The sequence below is a fragment of the Ursus maritimus genome, unplaced genomic scaffold (assembly GCF_017311325.1).
Source record: "Ursus maritimus isolate PB19 unplaced genomic scaffold, ASM1731132v1 scaffold_18, whole genome shotgun sequence".
Lineage (NCBI taxonomy): Eukaryota > Metazoa > Chordata > Mammalia > Carnivora > Ursidae > Ursus > Ursus maritimus.
Window position 1 is genome coordinate 34895917 of NW_024424230.1, and position 18930 is coordinate 34914846.

An 18930-nucleotide genomic window follows, 5' to 3' on the forward strand; every position below is an offset into this window, starting at 1 on the left:
CTATAGTTAGCATTAACATCCAAGTATTTTTAAGAGAACAAAATAATCCTTAAGAGCAGTTTAGGCAACAACAATAATAGTAATAATTAGTTCTTTCGTTAGACATGCTTATTTCTCTATAATACAAATGGAAAGAGTTATTTAATCTGTTATTATGATTTGAAATGACATTTCAGGGTAGTATACAATAATAATGGTCCAAAACCTGCCTAAGTTATACACCATCACCGAGCAAATAAAATGGTCTCAAGAAGTACAACTTCCACAGCCTTAGAGGTAATAGATTAGAACTATATTGTCTAGGGCTTGTTAAATTGAGTAAACTGACTTTATCCAAGTGTAGGAAATATATTCTGTCACCACAGAATTCAATTTATAAACATAAACAACAAAAACCCAATATTTATTGAAAACAAAAAGGCCAAGATTCATCAGAGCTGATAAGTTCTTGGCAACATACTTTGCTACATTGGTATACCACACTGTCAAACACCAAAACACCCCCTCCTCTGCTAATCTTCATTTTAAGAAGGTTAGAATTCTAATTCTCCCAAAACTATTTCCAAGACTAGAGAATCTCCTGCCTTCTCTTATGATGGGCCAGAAAAATTAATTAGGAAGGAGAAATTTAACCTTTCTCTTGAAACTTATTTCGTTTCTCATGAAACTTATTTCAACTATCCTTCCCCACCCTTCCTACCCACCCAACCGCACTGCACCCAGATCTATGATAGAGCTTCCTACAGTGTGGTTCCTATTCTTGGAAAAGTCCAACAGCAGACCATGCTAGTCTGCCTCCTGTAGTAGAGATGTATATTTAAATAGGAAGCTTTGAACATCTCTGTTATTCAAACCAGTGATTTCTTTTTACATAATTAGATAAAATTCTTGTGAATTTTCTCTAGTCTACTTACAGCACACACATCCTGAGACCTTTGGATCATTTTAAAACATTCCTCAAAAAGGTTAAGTTTAGTTTCTTTAAAATTCTTTCTTCCTAGAGCAACGATTCTAAAATGATCACCCAGGCAATGGGCTCAAGGATCTGAGCTATAAGTACCTCTAAAGACCTCTTCAATTTACTAAGTCCCAATGTGAGAAAAAAAATGGGAACAGACCAGGAAGAGAAAAAAATTTCTGTCAGTCCAGTTTCTGGGAGAGGAAAGTCAGACCTGGTTTCTTTTCAATGAGGACCCAACAGGTGTAAGCGGCACAGAGAAATTACGTCTTGCACAGAAATTAGAAGATAAAGCAGACAGCAGATCACTTTCACTCTCCCAATAGGCCTCGAAACTGCCTAGGCACTTGTATAAGCTAATGAAAGCTATCAGAGCCCCAATGAAGAAAGGCAAAGAAATGAGAAGGCAGTATTAGCTATCCACATATTGTAGAAGAAAAGAGAGACTCAGAACTAAGTTCATTAGTTTTTCAAAGTTAGACACTAGCTTTTCAAGATTAGACAGCTTACCAGCACTAAAACAGGATTTTGTCTCTAAAGCCACTGTACTTTCTTCTCTATTACTTCCCTCGCTCTGCCAGCTAAAACAGCTAACATTACTTTACTTTTCTTCTGTAAGTTTTTGATATCATCCTGACCTGAAACATATGTTCTGAAAATACAATTAGCTCAAACATTAATCAACATTTCTAACGGCTATATTCTCTGTGTCTTAAACTATTACCTGATAATATGCTTCAAAATGATTCCTATTGGACATATTTCTAAGTTTCAGATTTATCCCTCCTTTCATACTCATTTAGGTAGGCAAAAATCTACTAGGTTCATCAGACTGCTTTACGTGGTGAGTGGCATATTCATTAACATAGTTAAGTTCTCAGGAAATAAGCTTTGTTCAAAGACTGAAAATTACAAGAATTTTTGTTTTAGTAATAAATTCTCTGTTCACTGTTAAGAAGAAATCTTCAAAAGCCTAGTCCAAATCCAAACACATAAAATATCTTTTCTCTTTTTCACCAAGGGACTGGTCTGTGTTCGTATAGAGCAATAAATCAAGTTATTAGAACTTTTAAAACAAAAAAAACATAAATTTAACATACATCTTTAAAATTCCAAAAATCAGAACTCATATACTTCCTCACATAGAAACAGACTGTAAAATGATCTAAAATTCTGATTTCATGTATATGAGTCTGAATCTTTCATATGAGATAGGTAAATGTATCTGTAGTTAAAATTATATTGTTTTAAATTATAACCTTGTTTTATGTTTCTAAGTTTTATAGGGTTTTATGTACTGTAAAATCATCTATATTAACCTTTGACAGGTTTATCCTAGTAAAGATTCGTACCTGAACAATCTACTTGGAATAAAAACCATGGGTGTCACTGTTTTTAAATCATATCTTACTCTCTCCCTTCTTCCACAGTTCCACAAATACCACCTATGTTTTGGTGATTCAAAAAAATCTTAAATGAATTATATTAACTAGACCATTTCAATTTTTGATTATGGTCTCACATTTACAGCCATCTTCATTCACAATGACAATAAATGCTCAAGTCAAATCCTTTCATATTGTATGTAAAACAGTTCCAACTGTGACATATGTCTAAGTCTTTGACTTTATTGACACGCCTTTTCCTTTCTTTTATAGCGTCTAAGACAAATCAGGGGTCAGTAAACTTTTCTGTAGAGAGCCAGAAGTAAATATTTTAGGCTACGCAGGCCACAGGGTCTTTGTTGCAACTACTCAGTAGCAGCTGCAGTGCAAAAGCAACCACAGATAACATGTGAATGAATGGGTGTGGCTGGATTTAGCCGCTGGCAGTAGCTTGCTGATCCCCAAATTAAGTCACTGGAAAAACTGTGCTACTACAATCACCTGGGGTATCTTGGCACTTAGGATGACAAAGGAAACCATTCATAGCCATGTTGAATTTACACTTCAGCACTAAATCCATTAATCTTGACTTCCCTTCTCTATTAGGGAGACTTTAGGGACTAAATGTAATAGTCCACCAAAATTAGATTTAACTTTCCCAGATAGCTACACGTTTTGGCTAAGCACATTACCAGATAAATAAGGCCAAAAGCTACACGTTTTGGCTAAGCACATTACCAGATAAATAAGGCCTTAACATAATAAGGCTTTCAAACATGTCTTCTACCTCCCTTTCACACCTTATTTCCCCACTTTACCCCAATTCCACTGGACATAATACTATTTTTTTTTTTTTTTTTTGGTCTCAGGAAGGCCAAGGCATCATCACCTCCTCCCCCTCACATAAAAAGAGGTTTCCATTTCCCCTACTTCTGCTATCAGATAGAGTTGGAGGCTGACTTCATTACCAATCCCCTTCTCCCTTGCTGCCTTTCACTCTATAAATTGGACAAGGTAAATGCCTACTTTCTCAGCCCTTCTTGCACCTTAGCATGGCCATGTAGTAAAATATAGAACAATAAATATCTCATGAAACACTGCTGGAGGCTGGGGTTGCGGGAGGGGGGATATAGGGAGTGGGGCGGGGAGTGCCCTGAGAAAGATGGCACATTTTTAAAAAAGGAGACTGAGTCACAACTGCCAGAACTCCTTCCTCCCCCTTTCTCCCTATTTTAGGGCAAAGATGATACCTGGACTTAGAGCAACCATTTGGCAACCTGAAAATTTGCAGCCTTTAGAACAAGCAAAGAGAACTGTGGAGATCCAGTGCTGAAAACTTGAAGCCACTGAAGCAAGGCCAGAGGCCACGTATCTCCAGAGCTGTTACACGGGAAAAAACAGATGCTGTAAAATGAGAATTTTTGTTACACGCAAAAATATTCCTAATCTACCTTTTCTTGGAAGTCCGAGTCACTATTCCTTGTGACAAGTGAAGAACCTGAAGTGGCTGAGCACTTTGTTGTGACTTCTGACTAAACAGCACTACTTTAACCTGGAGAGAGAAAAGCAGCAGGAAGAAAATCACAAAAGAGGGTCTGAGAGTTGACAGCCTACTACAATAAAGTCAATGAAGACAAAGAAAAGAGAAGACCCAGGATGATTATTCAAATGCTAAAAGTTATAGAAAAGAAATAATTGAGAAAGTACACCTTTAGAATTGTGGGGAAATAAACTTTACAAATGTTCTACTCAGCAAATCAAATCTGAAAATTCTGATTATATTAATTTCCAATTGTGTATTCCCACTTTTTGAAAAAAAAGAAATTCAGAACTCATTTTTTACAGTTACATTTTTATGCTTTTTCCCAAGTGAGTTAATTTACCTTTATGTTTCTATTTCCCTGGTATTCACAAGGGTATAGTTACTGTCCATGTATGATCATTTTTAACACTTGAAGGACCTTTGAAATAATTATTAATGATCAAGTTAATGATGATATTGACAATAAGGGCATTGATTCCTTCAAGTATTCATATACTAGTTTAGCTGGCCAATCCATCACCCTAACTTTAGGGACAGTCACTTCTATTTTATATCAATACCACTGCAAAAACATGAAAAGATAAGTAGCCCAGTTAAAAGAAACTTCAGAAATATGCTTATTTTAACTCGCATATCCCTTAACGTACAATTCTTTTTTTTTTTTTTTAAGATTTTATTTATTCGACAGAGATAGAGACAGCCAGTGAGAGAGGGAACACAAGCAGGGGGAGGGAGAGGAAGAAGCAGGCTCATAGTGGAGGAGCCTGATGTAGGGCTCGTTCCCATAACGCCGGGATCACGCCCTGAGCCGAAGGCAGACGCTTAACCGCTGTGCCACCCAGGCGCCCCCCTCAACGTACAATTCTTAAGTTAAAATACCAGTTTTTATTTTACTTTCTTACAAATAATGCAATATATATTACACACACACACACACACACACACACACACACACCCCTCTCTCTCTAGTTCTAAACCCAATAGTCTTCACCTCCATGAGAATTTTGGTGGTATTATGCTGCAGTGTAAACACTTATCAATTATAACATCTACAAATTACAATGGATTTTTTAATTTTTATGATTTCAGAGTAGAATTCCTTAGGGCTGTCAAAGCTTTAGCTAGAAAGAATGCCAAACACAAAGAGGTTTCAGGCTCAATTAGAGTAGTGGAACAGAATTTACTGATGTTCCAACACTACATTTTAATGCCCAAATTTCTTATTGTCTTTTTTAGTTGATAAATATGTGCTCCGCAGTATAACAGCGGCAGAACAGCTGGATGGCCGTATCAAGCACAAAGGAAGCAACGGCACATGCTGTTAAGTGTCGTTTTGATTGCCTAAAAATGGCAGCCCATGCAGATTTATTCCCTGTTATAAATTAGAACAATTATTTCTCTAGAGTTTACATTTGCTTCATGAAAGAGTCAAGCTTCCTGCACATTAAAAAAGAGGACTTTCAAAAAGGATATCTTCCCTTTCTTTGATGATCAGATCATTCTGTTCTTCCAACTGCCTGATCTTCTTCTCAAATGATTCCTGCTCAGCTCGGAATCGTTCTTCTGTCACTTCCTTTTCCTCACTTACTCTGAAATACAAAAATGAGAAGAAAATGCCTATGAGAATAAGAAAATATGCGCCTAGAGCTATTGTTCACCAAAACTAGATTTCTTCCAGAGGTGTGCTGATTTCTTCAGGAATAATCTATGCTTAGCTTTTTAAAAAAAATTAACCATTCCATAAGGCAATCTGGCATACCTTTACAATTAAATATGAACATGATTTTTATATCAAAAATGTTCCCAATCATCAAAAGTATCTTAAATATGGAAAGTCCTACATAGAATATAAATTCCCAATAGTAATCCAAGACAGAAAAATATCCAACTTTGAAAACACAGTTTCATTTCTTATCAAAACGGAGACAACTTATTTTTATTTGAATCTTTTTCATATTTTTTATTTAAATTCTGTCAATGAAATAATCTATATCTCTCTTACATAGTTCATTAAATATGCATAGGCAATTTTACTCTTTTCCTTGGTACTGATACCCTGCATTCCTCAGTAGCATATAAGTAATGAGACTAGAATAAAAGGATGTTATTAACATAAAAAAAAGGTTTTCATTACAACTATTCTTAGTCCAAAAAGAACTACAAAGAGTTAAAAAACACTGACCAAAAAAAATCTGTATCTTTAAAGTTTAACTCTGAAAAGTATTCCAACTCAATTCTATCAAAAAGACGTGGTTTCTGATAAGAGCACAGGGGAAAAACTGGCTTAAAAACCCCAATTAAACAAGAACATTAAAACTTTTCTTAAAATAGCAACCCTAATTCTCATGTTATTCTGTGCGTAGAGATGTTAGCCCTGAATTTTTCTGTTACTGGTGCTTATGCCTCCAAAGAGAGTATAACGTTTATACTACAAGATCACACAGCAGTATGTGTAAAGGAAATTCAGAGGGACTCCTTTGAGCTCCTGAATTTTCCAGACCCCTGCTCTACCAGAGCAATTTCTGAATAACATGAACTCCACAGCCTTTCCTTTGTTGCTAGCCTTCTGGTGGAGATACTTGAAATCAATGAGGTAACAGAATGAAAATTGGATTTCTGAATGTTTGAATTGATTGCATCTTGTCTTTGAAATAATTTACATGAAAGTGCATGGCACACAATAGTGTTCAAAAAAGAGGTTTATGTCTTTTTGCTCATCATGACATTAAAACCATCTCGCCAACCCCTATTATTTATGTTTAGCATACTACTGGGCACATGAATGGGACTCAGGCCCTTCCTTTTAAGAGGGTAAACTCTAAAACTGAAAACAAGTACAAGGAATCCACACAACTAAACAAATAGACACATGAGGACAATTTATCCCCTGGTCTCAGGTTATCCTGCCTGCACTGCTGTCATCACTTTCCAATGCCTTCCCCTTTGTTGCCATTACTCTCAAGCATACTTGCCCTACCTTTCAACATAATTCCTGCTGCCTCTCAATTTTTCTATAATTGTCAAACATCTGAATCATGAATTATTTTCTTTTTTTTTTTTTTTTATGAATTATTTTCTACCATCCAAATCTTCAATCTGTCAGCCTGCTTCTGAAACACCTTTGCCAAGATACTGTTCCAAATCAAGTAAACCCCCAAAGTGCAAAAGTGGAAAACCATGTACACACGGGGACATTGGAAAACTGCTTATTTCTCTAAGCATCATTATTCTCACTCATGAAGTAAAAAGCTAGACTAGACAATTTTTAAAATTCTCTTCAGCTAAAGTTCTATAATTTCCTTCACTATGCTATAAATATCCTAATACTGTATATACGTCCTTTATAAATATGGAGAGCATTTGTAAAGGAATAAGAAAGAAGGTCTCAAACATTTGGTCAAGGTGCAAGGCATACAATACTATAATCTAGGCAAAAGCTACAGCCATAGGATGAGACAGAAACTAGATAAGAGAAATACTAAAAAGCATGAAGATGCAAAATTTGGCATAACATAAGTGACAAATATGTAGGATTATGCATAAAATAAAGATGAGGGGCACCTGGCTGGCTAAGTCAGAAGAGCAAGCAACTCTTGATCTCAGGGTCTGGAGTTCGAGCCCCACCTTGGGTGTAGAGATTACTAAAAACAATTAATAAACTTAAAAAAAATTAAGATGAAATAAGTGATGCTATATATTGTAAGGAGAGAAAGAACAGTGTCAAGGTGAGAAAATATGTAACAAAATCTCTCCCTGCTTAGACTGATGAAATCTTAAAGATAAGACTGTAAGATAAGTAAAATCTCTAAGTAGATAAGAAAACATTTATTTTCATTTATTTATTTAAAAATATTTATTGGGTGGCTCAGTCATTAAGCATCTGCCTGTGGCTCAGGGCGTGATCCCAGAGTCCTGGGATCGAGCTCCACATCAGGCTCCTCCACTGGGAGCCTGCTTCCTCTCCCACTCCCCCTGCTTGTGTTCCCTCTCTCACTGTCTGTCTCTCTGTCAAATAAACAAACAAACAAAAAATCTTTAAAACAATAAAAATAAATAAAAATATTTACTGAAGGGGAACCTGGGTGGCTCAGTCAGTTAAGTGTCTGTCTTCAGCTAAGGTCATGATCCCAGAGTCCTGGGATCCAGCCCCTGTCAGGCTCTCTGCTCAGCGGGGCGTCTGTTTCTCCCTCTCCCCACCCTCAACCACCACTGGTATTGCTGGCATGCGTGCATGTGCACACTTTCTCTCTCAAATAAATAAAATCTTTAAAACAAACATTTACTGAATGCCTGCTATAGAAAAAAATAATCAAAGTAACTTTAGTCAGTTACAGGGTATCCGAAAGGAACATAACAATGGCTCTCTATCATTTTAAAACTACTCATAAGGGTCCCTATAAATATAAGGAATGGCCCAAAGATTGTTTTGTCAGCAAGCAATGTGCCAGGGTCAGAAAAACAGTAATTAAAAAAAAAAAAAAGGTAGAACGTCAAGTCTACTTTAACATTAAACTAAACACAGAAATTCTCTCTAGAGCCTGCCAGGTTAAAACATATAGGTATTCACCAACATTCACTTACTCCCTTTGTTGGGCCTGAAGGAGATCCACCAAAACTCTGAGGATCATTGAGGGCAGAAATGCTTACAGATATATCTCATAATGCCAGAGTCTACAATGAGCTTTTCCCAAAACTTAAGGCACTCTACTCTTCTAAATTTAGTTTCTGGAATATGTTTGAAAAATTTGTTGCTACACTATTTATAAAGGGCTTTTTTGTTTTAATCTTTTCTGTTATGCCGCTATGATTAAACTACTCTTTAGCAACTGTTATACCCTGGAAGGCTATAAACTTAACCACCAAGGGCAACACTTCTTCTACAGGCCCATCTAACGATATGTATGGCTTCTTTGCGGCCTATTAGCCTACCTAATATGAACACATACATTAATACAACCTTTAAATGCAGAGGAGTTGCCAATAAAACAGCCCCCAGATTTGATATCTACTCTGAAATCTGTCTTCTTTTTAAATTCATATTCAATAATATTTCCCTTCAGGTACATGTACAAGAAAGTAAATGGTATCATGATCTACCTTTTTCATCAAAGCATTCTCATACCACAAAGTAACATAAGAAGACCTAATCCATTATCTCATGTGGAGAAAAGAAATTAGTTAATTAAGAAAATGAGAATCTAAACATGGGGAAGGGAAATACTTGACCAACAAGATTAAAAAGTTAAAACTGTCAACTTTGTAATATAACTTGAAGTCCAGAATTGTGATGCTCCCTCTTTGTTTTTCTTTTTTAAGATTGCTTTGGCTATTTAAGGTCTTTTGTGGTTCCATACAAATTTTAGGATTGTTTGTGAAAAATGCTGGTGGTATTTTGATAGGGATTGAATTAAATGTGTAGATTGCTTTGGTTAGTATAGACATTTTAACAATGTTTGCTCTTCCAATCTATGAGTATAGAACTTTTTCCCATTTCTTTGTGTCATCCTCAATTTCTTTCCTAAGTATTCTATGGTTTTCAGAGTGTAGATCTTTTACCTCTTTGGTTAGGTTTATTCCTAGGTATCCTATGGTTTTTGGTTCAATTGTAAATGCTACCAATTTCATGATGTCTCTTTCTGCCTCTCCATTTTTAGTGTATAGAAATGCAACAGATTTCAGTATGTTGATTTTGTATCCTGCAACTTTATTAAATTTGTGTATCAGTTCTAGCAAATTTTTGATGGTCTTTTGGGTTTTCTACATAGAGTATCATGTCATCTCCAAACAGTGACAGTTTTACTTCTTTCTTGCCAATTGGATGCCTTTTATTTCTTTTTGTTGTCTGACTGCTGAAGCTATTGTCATCAAGACAGTATGGTACGGCACAAAAACAGACACATAGATCAATGGAACAGAATGGAAAACCCAGAAATGGGCCCACAATTGCAGGGTCAACTAATCTTTGACAAAGCAGGAAAGAATATACAATGGAAAAAAGAGTCTCTTCAACAAATGGTGTTGGAAAAACTGGACAGCACCATGCAGAAGAATGTAACTGGACTACTTTCTTACACTATACACAAAAATAAATTAAAAATGGATGAAAGACCTAAATGTGAGACAGGAAACCAACAAAATCCTAGAGAAGAACACAGGCAGCAGCCTCTCTGACATTGGCCATAGCAACTTCTTACTGGACACATCTCCAGAGGCAAGGGAGACAAATGCAAAAATGAACTATTGGGACTTTATCAAGATAAAACATTTCTCTATAGCAAATGAAACAATCAATAAAACTAAAACGCAGCCCACGGAATGGGATAAGATATTTGCAAATGACATATCTGATAAATGGTTAGTATCCAAAATCTATAAAGAACTTAGCAAATTCAACACCCCAAAAACAAATAACCCAGTTAACAAATGGGCAAAAAACATAGACATTTTTCCAAAGACATTCAGATGGCCAACTGACACATGAAAAGATGCTCAACATCACTCATCATCAGGGAAGTAAATCAAAACCACAATGAGATATCACCTTATACCCATCAGAATGGCTAAAATTAACAAAAGATGCTGGTGAGGATGCGGAGAAAGGGGAACCCTCTTACGTTGTTGGTGGAAATGCAAACTGGCATGGCAACTCTGAAAAACAGTATGGACGTTCCTCAAAAAGTTAAAAATGGAATTACCCTACAACCCAGCAATTGTACTACTAGGTATTTACCCAAAGGATACAAAAATACTGATTTGAAGGGGCACATGCATCCCGATATTTATAGCAGCATTATCGATAATAGCCAAACTATGGAAAGAACCCAAAATGTCTATCGACTGATGAATGGATAAAGAAGATGTGGTGTATGTGTGTGTGTGTGTGTGTGTGTGTGTGTACACACACACACACACACACACACACACACAATGGAATATTACTCAGCCATCAAAAAATGAAATCTTTCCATTTGCAAGATGTGGATGGAGCTAGCATGTATTATGCTAAGCAAAATAAGTCAGTCAGAGAAAGACAAATACCATATAATTTCACTCTTATGTGAAATTTAAGAAACAAAACAGATGAACATATGGGAGTGGGAATAAAGGACAGAGGGAAGCAAACCATAAGAGACTCTTAACTATAGAGAACAAACTGATGGTTGATGGAGGGGAAATGGGTGGGGGATTAAGGAGGGCACTTGTGATGAGCACTGGGTGTTGCATGTAAGTGATGAATCAATGAATTCTACTCCTGAAACCAATATTACACTATATGTTAACGAACTAGACTCTAAATAAAAACTTGAAAAAAAAATTCATCTCCTTAAAAAAAACTGGACAAGATAATATTCCAAGTGTTGTTTTGTTAATTTTTTACAAGGAGGACAATAGCCTATTCGTGAAGTAAGAAATCACAATTTTCAGCATTTCTTTAATGCCTCAGAGTATTTCTTCAGAAACTTCCACAGAACGTACTCTTATCAAGAAAAGAGGATTTATATCCTAAGAGTTGGATGGTCAGCCAAAAGTACTGAATTTCTTTGAAGTCTTATTTTTTTTTTGCTTAAACATCCCTGCACATTTTGTATTTTTCAACATAAAACAATCTTTTCTGTTTTAATATAAAATGTTTTCCCACACTCATCTATTCTTAATTTTCTAGTAAAACTAGCATTCTAGAAAAAGATTTATTTTCTGGCTTTACATAACCCTGATGTTCTTCCACATACTCCAGGAATGGGTACTTTTACACTAATGTGAAAGACAAGGACAAGGCAGCAATTCTCTATTCTAAAGAGAATTGCACCTCACCCTACAGTCAACCAGATAAATTTCTTGCCCTATTTAATGTCTTGTGTTTGGAAGCTGGGTATGCTGGTTACATTTTATAAATTCTGAATATCAATTTATTAGTAGGCAAGATTTAGAGAAGGAAATAGATCTCATAGGACATTTGGCAAAGAGAAAGAAACATTCTGTTTTCAAGCAGAAGTAAATACATGGTAAAAAATAAAAAAGCTATCATCATTAAAAAATATTTTGGTGAATCACCTTAACGTCCTCTTTACAAATTGTAACATTTGGCTGTTATTTTAAAAGTATTGTCTAAAGGAATGCAGGAACTTTAAGAAATCAGAGACATAACAATCTATGTCAAAAAAGTTCTAAGAACTACACAGTAATATCAAATGAACGTAGATGCAAAAATCCTCAAAAAAATACTAGCAAACAGAATCCAGAATCATAACAAAAGGATTCTATATCATGACCAATTGGGACTTATCCCAGGAATGAAAAGTTGGTTTAACATTCAAAAATCAATTAATGTAATACACCATATCAATAAAACAAAGGACAAAAACCACATGATCATCTAAGTAGATTTGGAAAAGTGAAAAAAAATCCAACAATGATTCATGATTAAAAAAAGAAAAAAAATCAAAAACATAGAAAGACAAGGGAACTTCCTCAATCTAAAAATAGGCTACTTATGAAAAACCCACATCTAATATACCATATCTAATAGGCGAAGATCAAATGCTTTCCCCCATGATCACCAATAAGACAAGGAGGCCTGTTCTTGCCACCTGAGTTCATATTGTACTGGAGATTACGTGACGGCAATTAAGTAGGAAAAAAGAAATTAAAAGCATCCGGATTCTAAAAGAAATAAAACCATCTCTACTGCATATGACATGCTTTTGTATACAGAAAATCTAAGAAATTCACTAAAAAACTATTAAAACGAATGAAGGAGTTCAGTGGGGTTACAAGATACAAAATCAATGTACAAAAGTCAATTGTATATTTATACTAGCAGTAAATAACCCCAAAAGGAAATCAAGGAAACAATTCTTTACATATTTAACATTTACATTATATTTACATATAATAAACAATATTTACATCAAGAAAATTAAGTACAAAGGAATAAATTCAATAGAAGCAAGATTTGTACACTGAAAGGTAAAAAAACACTGTCAAAAGAAATTAATGACCTAACTAAATGGAAAGGCATTTCATATTCATGATTGGAAGACTTAATATTGTTAGGATTGATGTTCAGATTCAACGCAACCTCTACCAAAATCTCATGGTTTATTTGCAGAAAATGACAAGCTGACCGAACTCTAAAAGTAATACGGAAATGAAAGGGACCCAAATATCTAAAATATTCTTGAAAAAGGAGAAAAAGATGGAGGACTCACACTTTCCAATTTTAAAACTTAGTACAAAACTATAGTAATCATGACAATGTGGTACTTGCATGAAGAGAGACACAGAGAACAATGGAACATAAATAAATATTCACATTTACAGTACACTAATTTTCAACCAGGGTATCAAGAAAATCAAAGAGAAAGAACAGTCTTCTCAACAAATAGTGCTGAAACAACTTGCTATCCATACGCAAAAGAATAAATTTGGACCCCTACCTCACACCACATAAAAAAAATTAACACTAATTGAATCAAAGACCAAAATATAAGAGCTAAAACTATAAACTCCCGGAAGAAAACAGAATCATACATCTTTGTGATCTTGGATTAGACAATGGTTTCTTAGATATGTATAACATCAAAAAACAATCTATAAAACAGATAAATTAGACTTCACCAAAATTAAAAATTTTTGTGTATGTGTTTTAAAGATTTTATTTATTTAATTTGTCAGAGAGAGAGAAAGAGCATGAGCACACAAGTAGGGGGAGCGGCAGACAGAGGCAGAAACAGGCTCCCCGTTGATCAAGGAACCCAGTGCAGGACTTGATCCCAGGACCCTGGGATCATGACCTGAGCCAAAGGCAGACACTTAACTGACTGAACCAACCAAGCATCCCAAAAACTTTTGTGTTTCAAATGACCCCATCAAAAAAGTGAAAAACAATGCACAGAATGGATAAAATTTTTGCAAATAATACATCTCATGATGGACCTGAATGGAATATATAAAGAACTCTGAAACTCAACACTAAAAAGACAACCTAATTTAAAGCATCAGAATAGACACACTTCTTCAAAGAAGATACACAAATAACCAAGAAGGACATGAAAAGTTGTTCAACATCATTAGCCATTAAGCAAATGCAAATTAAAACAATTAGATACCACTTCAAAACCATTAGGAAGGTATAATCAAAAAGATAGATAAAAGCAAATGTTGGCAAAGCTATGGAGAAATTGGAACCCTCACAGACTGCAGGTAAGAATGTAAAATGGTGCAGCCACTTTGGAAAATAGTCTGGCAGTTCCTCAAAATGTTAAACATAGAGTTGACATATGACCCAGCAGTTCCGCTCCTAACACGCTCAAGAGAAATGAAAATATATGTTCACAAAAAACTTGTGGACAAATATTTATAGCTATATTATTCATAATAGCCAAAAAGTGGAAACAACCCAAATGTCTATCAACTGATGAATGTATCAGTCAAACGATAAAAATGCATATTGTTTTTAAAACCCTAAGAATAAAACACATTTTCCAAGGAACAAAGCATAAGAGATAGTATGATATATAATGTTTAAAGAGGTGAGTTATTTGATCATTTACATTCCCCAAACAGTTAGCATTCTAATACTCACTGATTACTTCTTCTAGTTCAAGTGTATACTCATTTCATGAAGTAGCCATAATCTTACTACTAAAATCTGACACGGACATTATAGATAACAAAAATTATGATCCAATCTATCTAAAAAATAAAGGTGAAAAAAAATCCAAAAACAAAAACAAAAAACAATATAGGCAAGGCAAATCCAAATCCAGAGATACAAAAAGATAATACATAGAAGATGAGTTTATCCCAGGACAGCAAGACTTATATAAGAGTTGAAACTTGACATATTTCACCATGTTAATAAAGGAGAAATCTTCTATGTTCATCTATAAACACAGAAAAGGTACTTGTCAAAATCCCACTGATTCATGATAAAAATCTCTACAATCTAGGGACTGAAGGAACTTCCCTAAATTAATAAGGAACATCTATAAAAACCTATAGTTATTACAAGGATGTAAAAAAAGAACACTCTGTCCCTAACCCTGTACTTAAAACAAGAACGTCAGCTATTACCACTTCTATCCAATATTGATTGGCGTTCCTAGCCAGTCCAATTATGTAAGAAATCAAAGTAAAATGCATACAGGTTAGAAAGAAAGAGGTAAAATTTTATGTAGAGATAATATGATTGTGTATGTAGAAAACATTAAGGAAACTACAGAAAATATATTAGAACAGGTAAATTTAAGAAAATCACATGTTATTGTAGGAACCAGCCTCTAAAATGGGTCCCAGTGATCCCTGTCTTGTCATATTCATGTCCTTGTTTAATCCCTTCCCCTTGAATGGACCTAGTGACTCTCAAAATTGACTGGATGTCACTTCTAAGATTAGATTACAAATGGTAGTGACTTCTGTCTTGATTACTCTTGCTCACTCTGATGGGAGCCAGTTGCCAAGTTGTAAGCTGCCATATGGAGAGGCACTGGAAACAAGGAATGGAGGGAGGCCCAGCCAACAGCCAACAAAGAACTGAAAAAAGCTGTCTTAGAAAGATATTACTGAAAACTGAAGAAAGGGGAAGCACTGTATGTGGTGGCAGAAAGTTTACCAATATCATATCATCTGTAGTAACGTAGGAGTAGGAAATGTGCCTAATGAAGTGGGTAACGAACATATCTAAGGAGATTTCCAAGTAAAGTGTTGAAGGTGCTGCCTGGTTTCTTCCTGGTGCTTATAGTGATTTGGAAGAAAAGATAAATTCAAGGCAAGAAATCAAACCAAAATGAGTCAGGATTTCATAGTTCCAAAGATTTTCACCCTCTCCACAATAGCAAACATGCTAAAAGTAAGAAACGTCTTCAGAATAAATTTCAAATCCAGAACACCTCCAGGAAAAACAAGCTCTAAAGATAAAGTCAAGGGTTAACTTGTTAAGACCTTAGAAAGATCAAAGGTGATGCCACAATAGAGTCATACAAAAGGCATTATGAAGAGATGAATGGGGGGCAGGGGGCTTCTAGTATTTTTAATGGCTAAAATTTTGTGATGTTAGGTAGCCATAGATAATACATATTTTAACATGTTTGTCAGTTATTTTAAATTCCTCATCAGACCATTTCAACTGTATCTACTTGTGTTGCTTTGTCTCTTTTGCATATTTCCCTTGTCTTTTCAAATGGTCATAATTTTATTGACATCTGGATATCTTGGGTAAGACAGCAGAGACTGAGGCAAGTAATTTCTATACTTGGTAATGGGCAGACCTTTCCTTTGGTTAGGTTTTTAGTGGAGGAATTGTGTTTATCTAATCAGAAGTTTGGTGTTTGCTGTTGCAGTGGTTACCCTCAGTGCACCAGAGGCTTCAAATTCCTCTAAGCATAACTTCTCTTCATGTGGGACCACATGCTTTTCTCAGTGTTTGCTACACCCTCAGCTCTCCTGTCTGTCTTCCATCCCAGAGGGTTTTTCTCTTGTGAGTTTCTCACCAGTATTCAACTGTTGCTTTTCCTGGACACTGATTAGCTTGGGGGGGGGGGTCAGGGTTGGGGTGGTGTTTTCCATTATTCTAACTAGGCCTATGCTAATCAGAATCTGTATGCCTGGGTTTTAAAGTACTCCTCTCTCTCCTCTATACCGCAGATTGGGAACTGCAGTTTCTGGGATGTAATGCTGAATTCCCTTGAGGTTATACTTACATATTTAGTTGTTTCTGCTCTTATTAAAATAATTCAGGGGTGCCTGAGTGGCTCAGTCAGTTAAATGACTGACTCTTGATTTCACCTGGGGTCCTGGTCTGAGCAGTCATGGGATTGAACCAGCACCAGGCTTTGTGCTCAGACCAGGTCTATTCGTCCCTCTTCCTCCGCTTCTGCCCCTCTTCTGGAGTATGCTCTCTCACAAATAAATAAAATCTTAATTAATTAACTAATTAACTTGAAAAGAAGGCAATTAGACTGAGGTGGCTTTAATGCTTTAGGAGCCTAAGGAAGCAAACCAAATCTTATATCCATGAAGCCTCAAGGTTAAGAAATTAAAACCTAAGAAGAATCCATCACCAGCAACCACCTAGCCATTCCCAAATAAGGCAATGGCTTATGCTATAGCCCAGGCAAATATGTTCCTTGCTTTGCTTCCGTATTTTCTCCCATAAAAGTCTCTCTGCAGCTCCTATTGGAGGCTCCTAACCACTTCCAGTGCTGGGCTGCCTGATTTGAAAGGATTTTTGCTCAAATTGAGTCTTAAAAATGTAATATGCCTCAGTTTATTTTTTAACACTCTTATTTTACTAACATGCCCTCCCAATTTTCAAAGCTGGAACAATTGTAACAAGAAAATAAATGACAACAGTATTAGATTATAACCCACAGACCCATAATATTTATTAATGTGAAAAGATAAACTGAGGCATATTATATTATGCCATCCATAAGGGGGAAAAATGCAATAGAAAAATAAACCTCTTTTATTAAGTAGTATCTGGCCAGAACAACAACAACAAAAAAAGACTGTCGAGTGCATGTTAATCAATTAAAAAATATTCTCTTAGTTGTACAAGCTCAGAATAGACAATCTGAAAATGAATTTTGGCATACTAAGTGTTCTACAGTGTCAAGATATACTAAAGGTCAAAGAACGCCTTTCTACCTAAAGCATGATAAAAATTCCTCATGTTTTCTTGAAATTTATTTTAGAATCAATTATAAACACTATTTATGCAAAAAAAAAATCCACCAAAGCTTCAAATGAGAAGGCAAAAAAATCACTGAAAAATTAAAGTCTAACTTTCTTATTGTACTGCAATGTACATTTAATTATGAGAAAAAAGTTATGATTAGTTTAAAAAATAAAAGACCAGAATAAATATAAAATAATAACGATCTACTCATTTTACAATGGGAAACTAATGGTGTTACACTTTCTATTTTTCTTCTAAGAAATGGCAAGTAGAAATAGCAAACTGTCCTCTGGGAAAAATCAAAGTATCTGAGCCTAAAAAAGAACCCTGTCCTCAAATGAGTTAGTGCACAAGTATTCACTGGGGAACCATGCATTATTTGACACTGCAGGCATAGGACATAAAATAGTGGGGTTTTTTTAGGTTTCTTGGAACATGGCTCATATACATCAAAAACTGCAATTGTGGCCAAGATTATTTTTAAACTTTTTTTCCTTTAAAGACTAAGCTATAGTACAGTTTGTGCATTAGTTTATGGTACCCCCTCCCCATCTTAAAAAGTCTCAGTAAAAAAATACAAATCCATATATAAAGAACTGTCACCATCTTTCAGCACGAACTACAATATTTTGCAAACCCATTCATTTTTCAAGTCCCCATAAATGACACTCCTTTTCCCATCTATGCAAACAATTCATTAATTTTACTGTAAAAGACTTTCTGAGGTCACTTAATTCAGCAATCTTGAGCCAAAAAAATTCTCTCTATCCTAATACCTCCTAGAAAGATCAATCAATATTCCACTTATCCTTCTGCAAATGTAAATCAATGCTGGACACCTCAGGGAAACCCCTTCATTTACTTGAAACCCATATATCAAGTCATGTCTTACACTCTCTTCCACAAGCTAAATAATTCATAATACTCCTAATTCATCTTTCTGGTATCTATTCTCCATTAGCTTGTAAATTTTGATTTGTATTTGTATTCTATTCTTTTATCAGTGTACTTAACACAAGTGAAAAAGTTTCCTGAGCATATACAGATTATTAAGGAGGCATCTAAAAATTATTAAAAGCTCACACCAGGTTTGTTTGTTTTTGTTTAACTCTATTTGTTTTCTTGCCAAATAGCACAATATTGTTTGTGCATGTTCAGGTTAAATTTAACTATGAACCATGCATTCTTTATGTACTGGGCCTAACCGGTCTTTCTCTAAAATGAATTTCTAATTTATTTTTATCCTTAGGCATATAATAACCTGTACTTGTCACTCCTGTCTTTATTCCTGTTTGAATGAACCCATTTTCCAACCTATTATGCCAACTCTGAATTTTACTTGTATCTTCTATTAACATGTATT

General features: G+C 35.2%; 1 protein-coding gene across 6 annotated transcripts in view; it reads right to left on the reverse strand.

The window, feature by feature from the left end:
• The window catches only part of KIAA1328 (KIAA1328 ortholog), a 355285-nt gene that overhangs the window by 301578 nt on the left and 34777 nt on the right, over positions 1–18930 (reverse strand). For all 6 annotated transcript variants that reach the window (XM_040632581.1, XM_040632580.1, XM_040632583.1 and 3 more), the window contains one exon: positions 5360–5475. In XM_040632581.1, coding sequence (XP_040488515.1) covers positions 5360–5475 — 116 coding nt within the window. The remainder of the gene's footprint in view (positions 1–5359; positions 5476–18930) is intronic.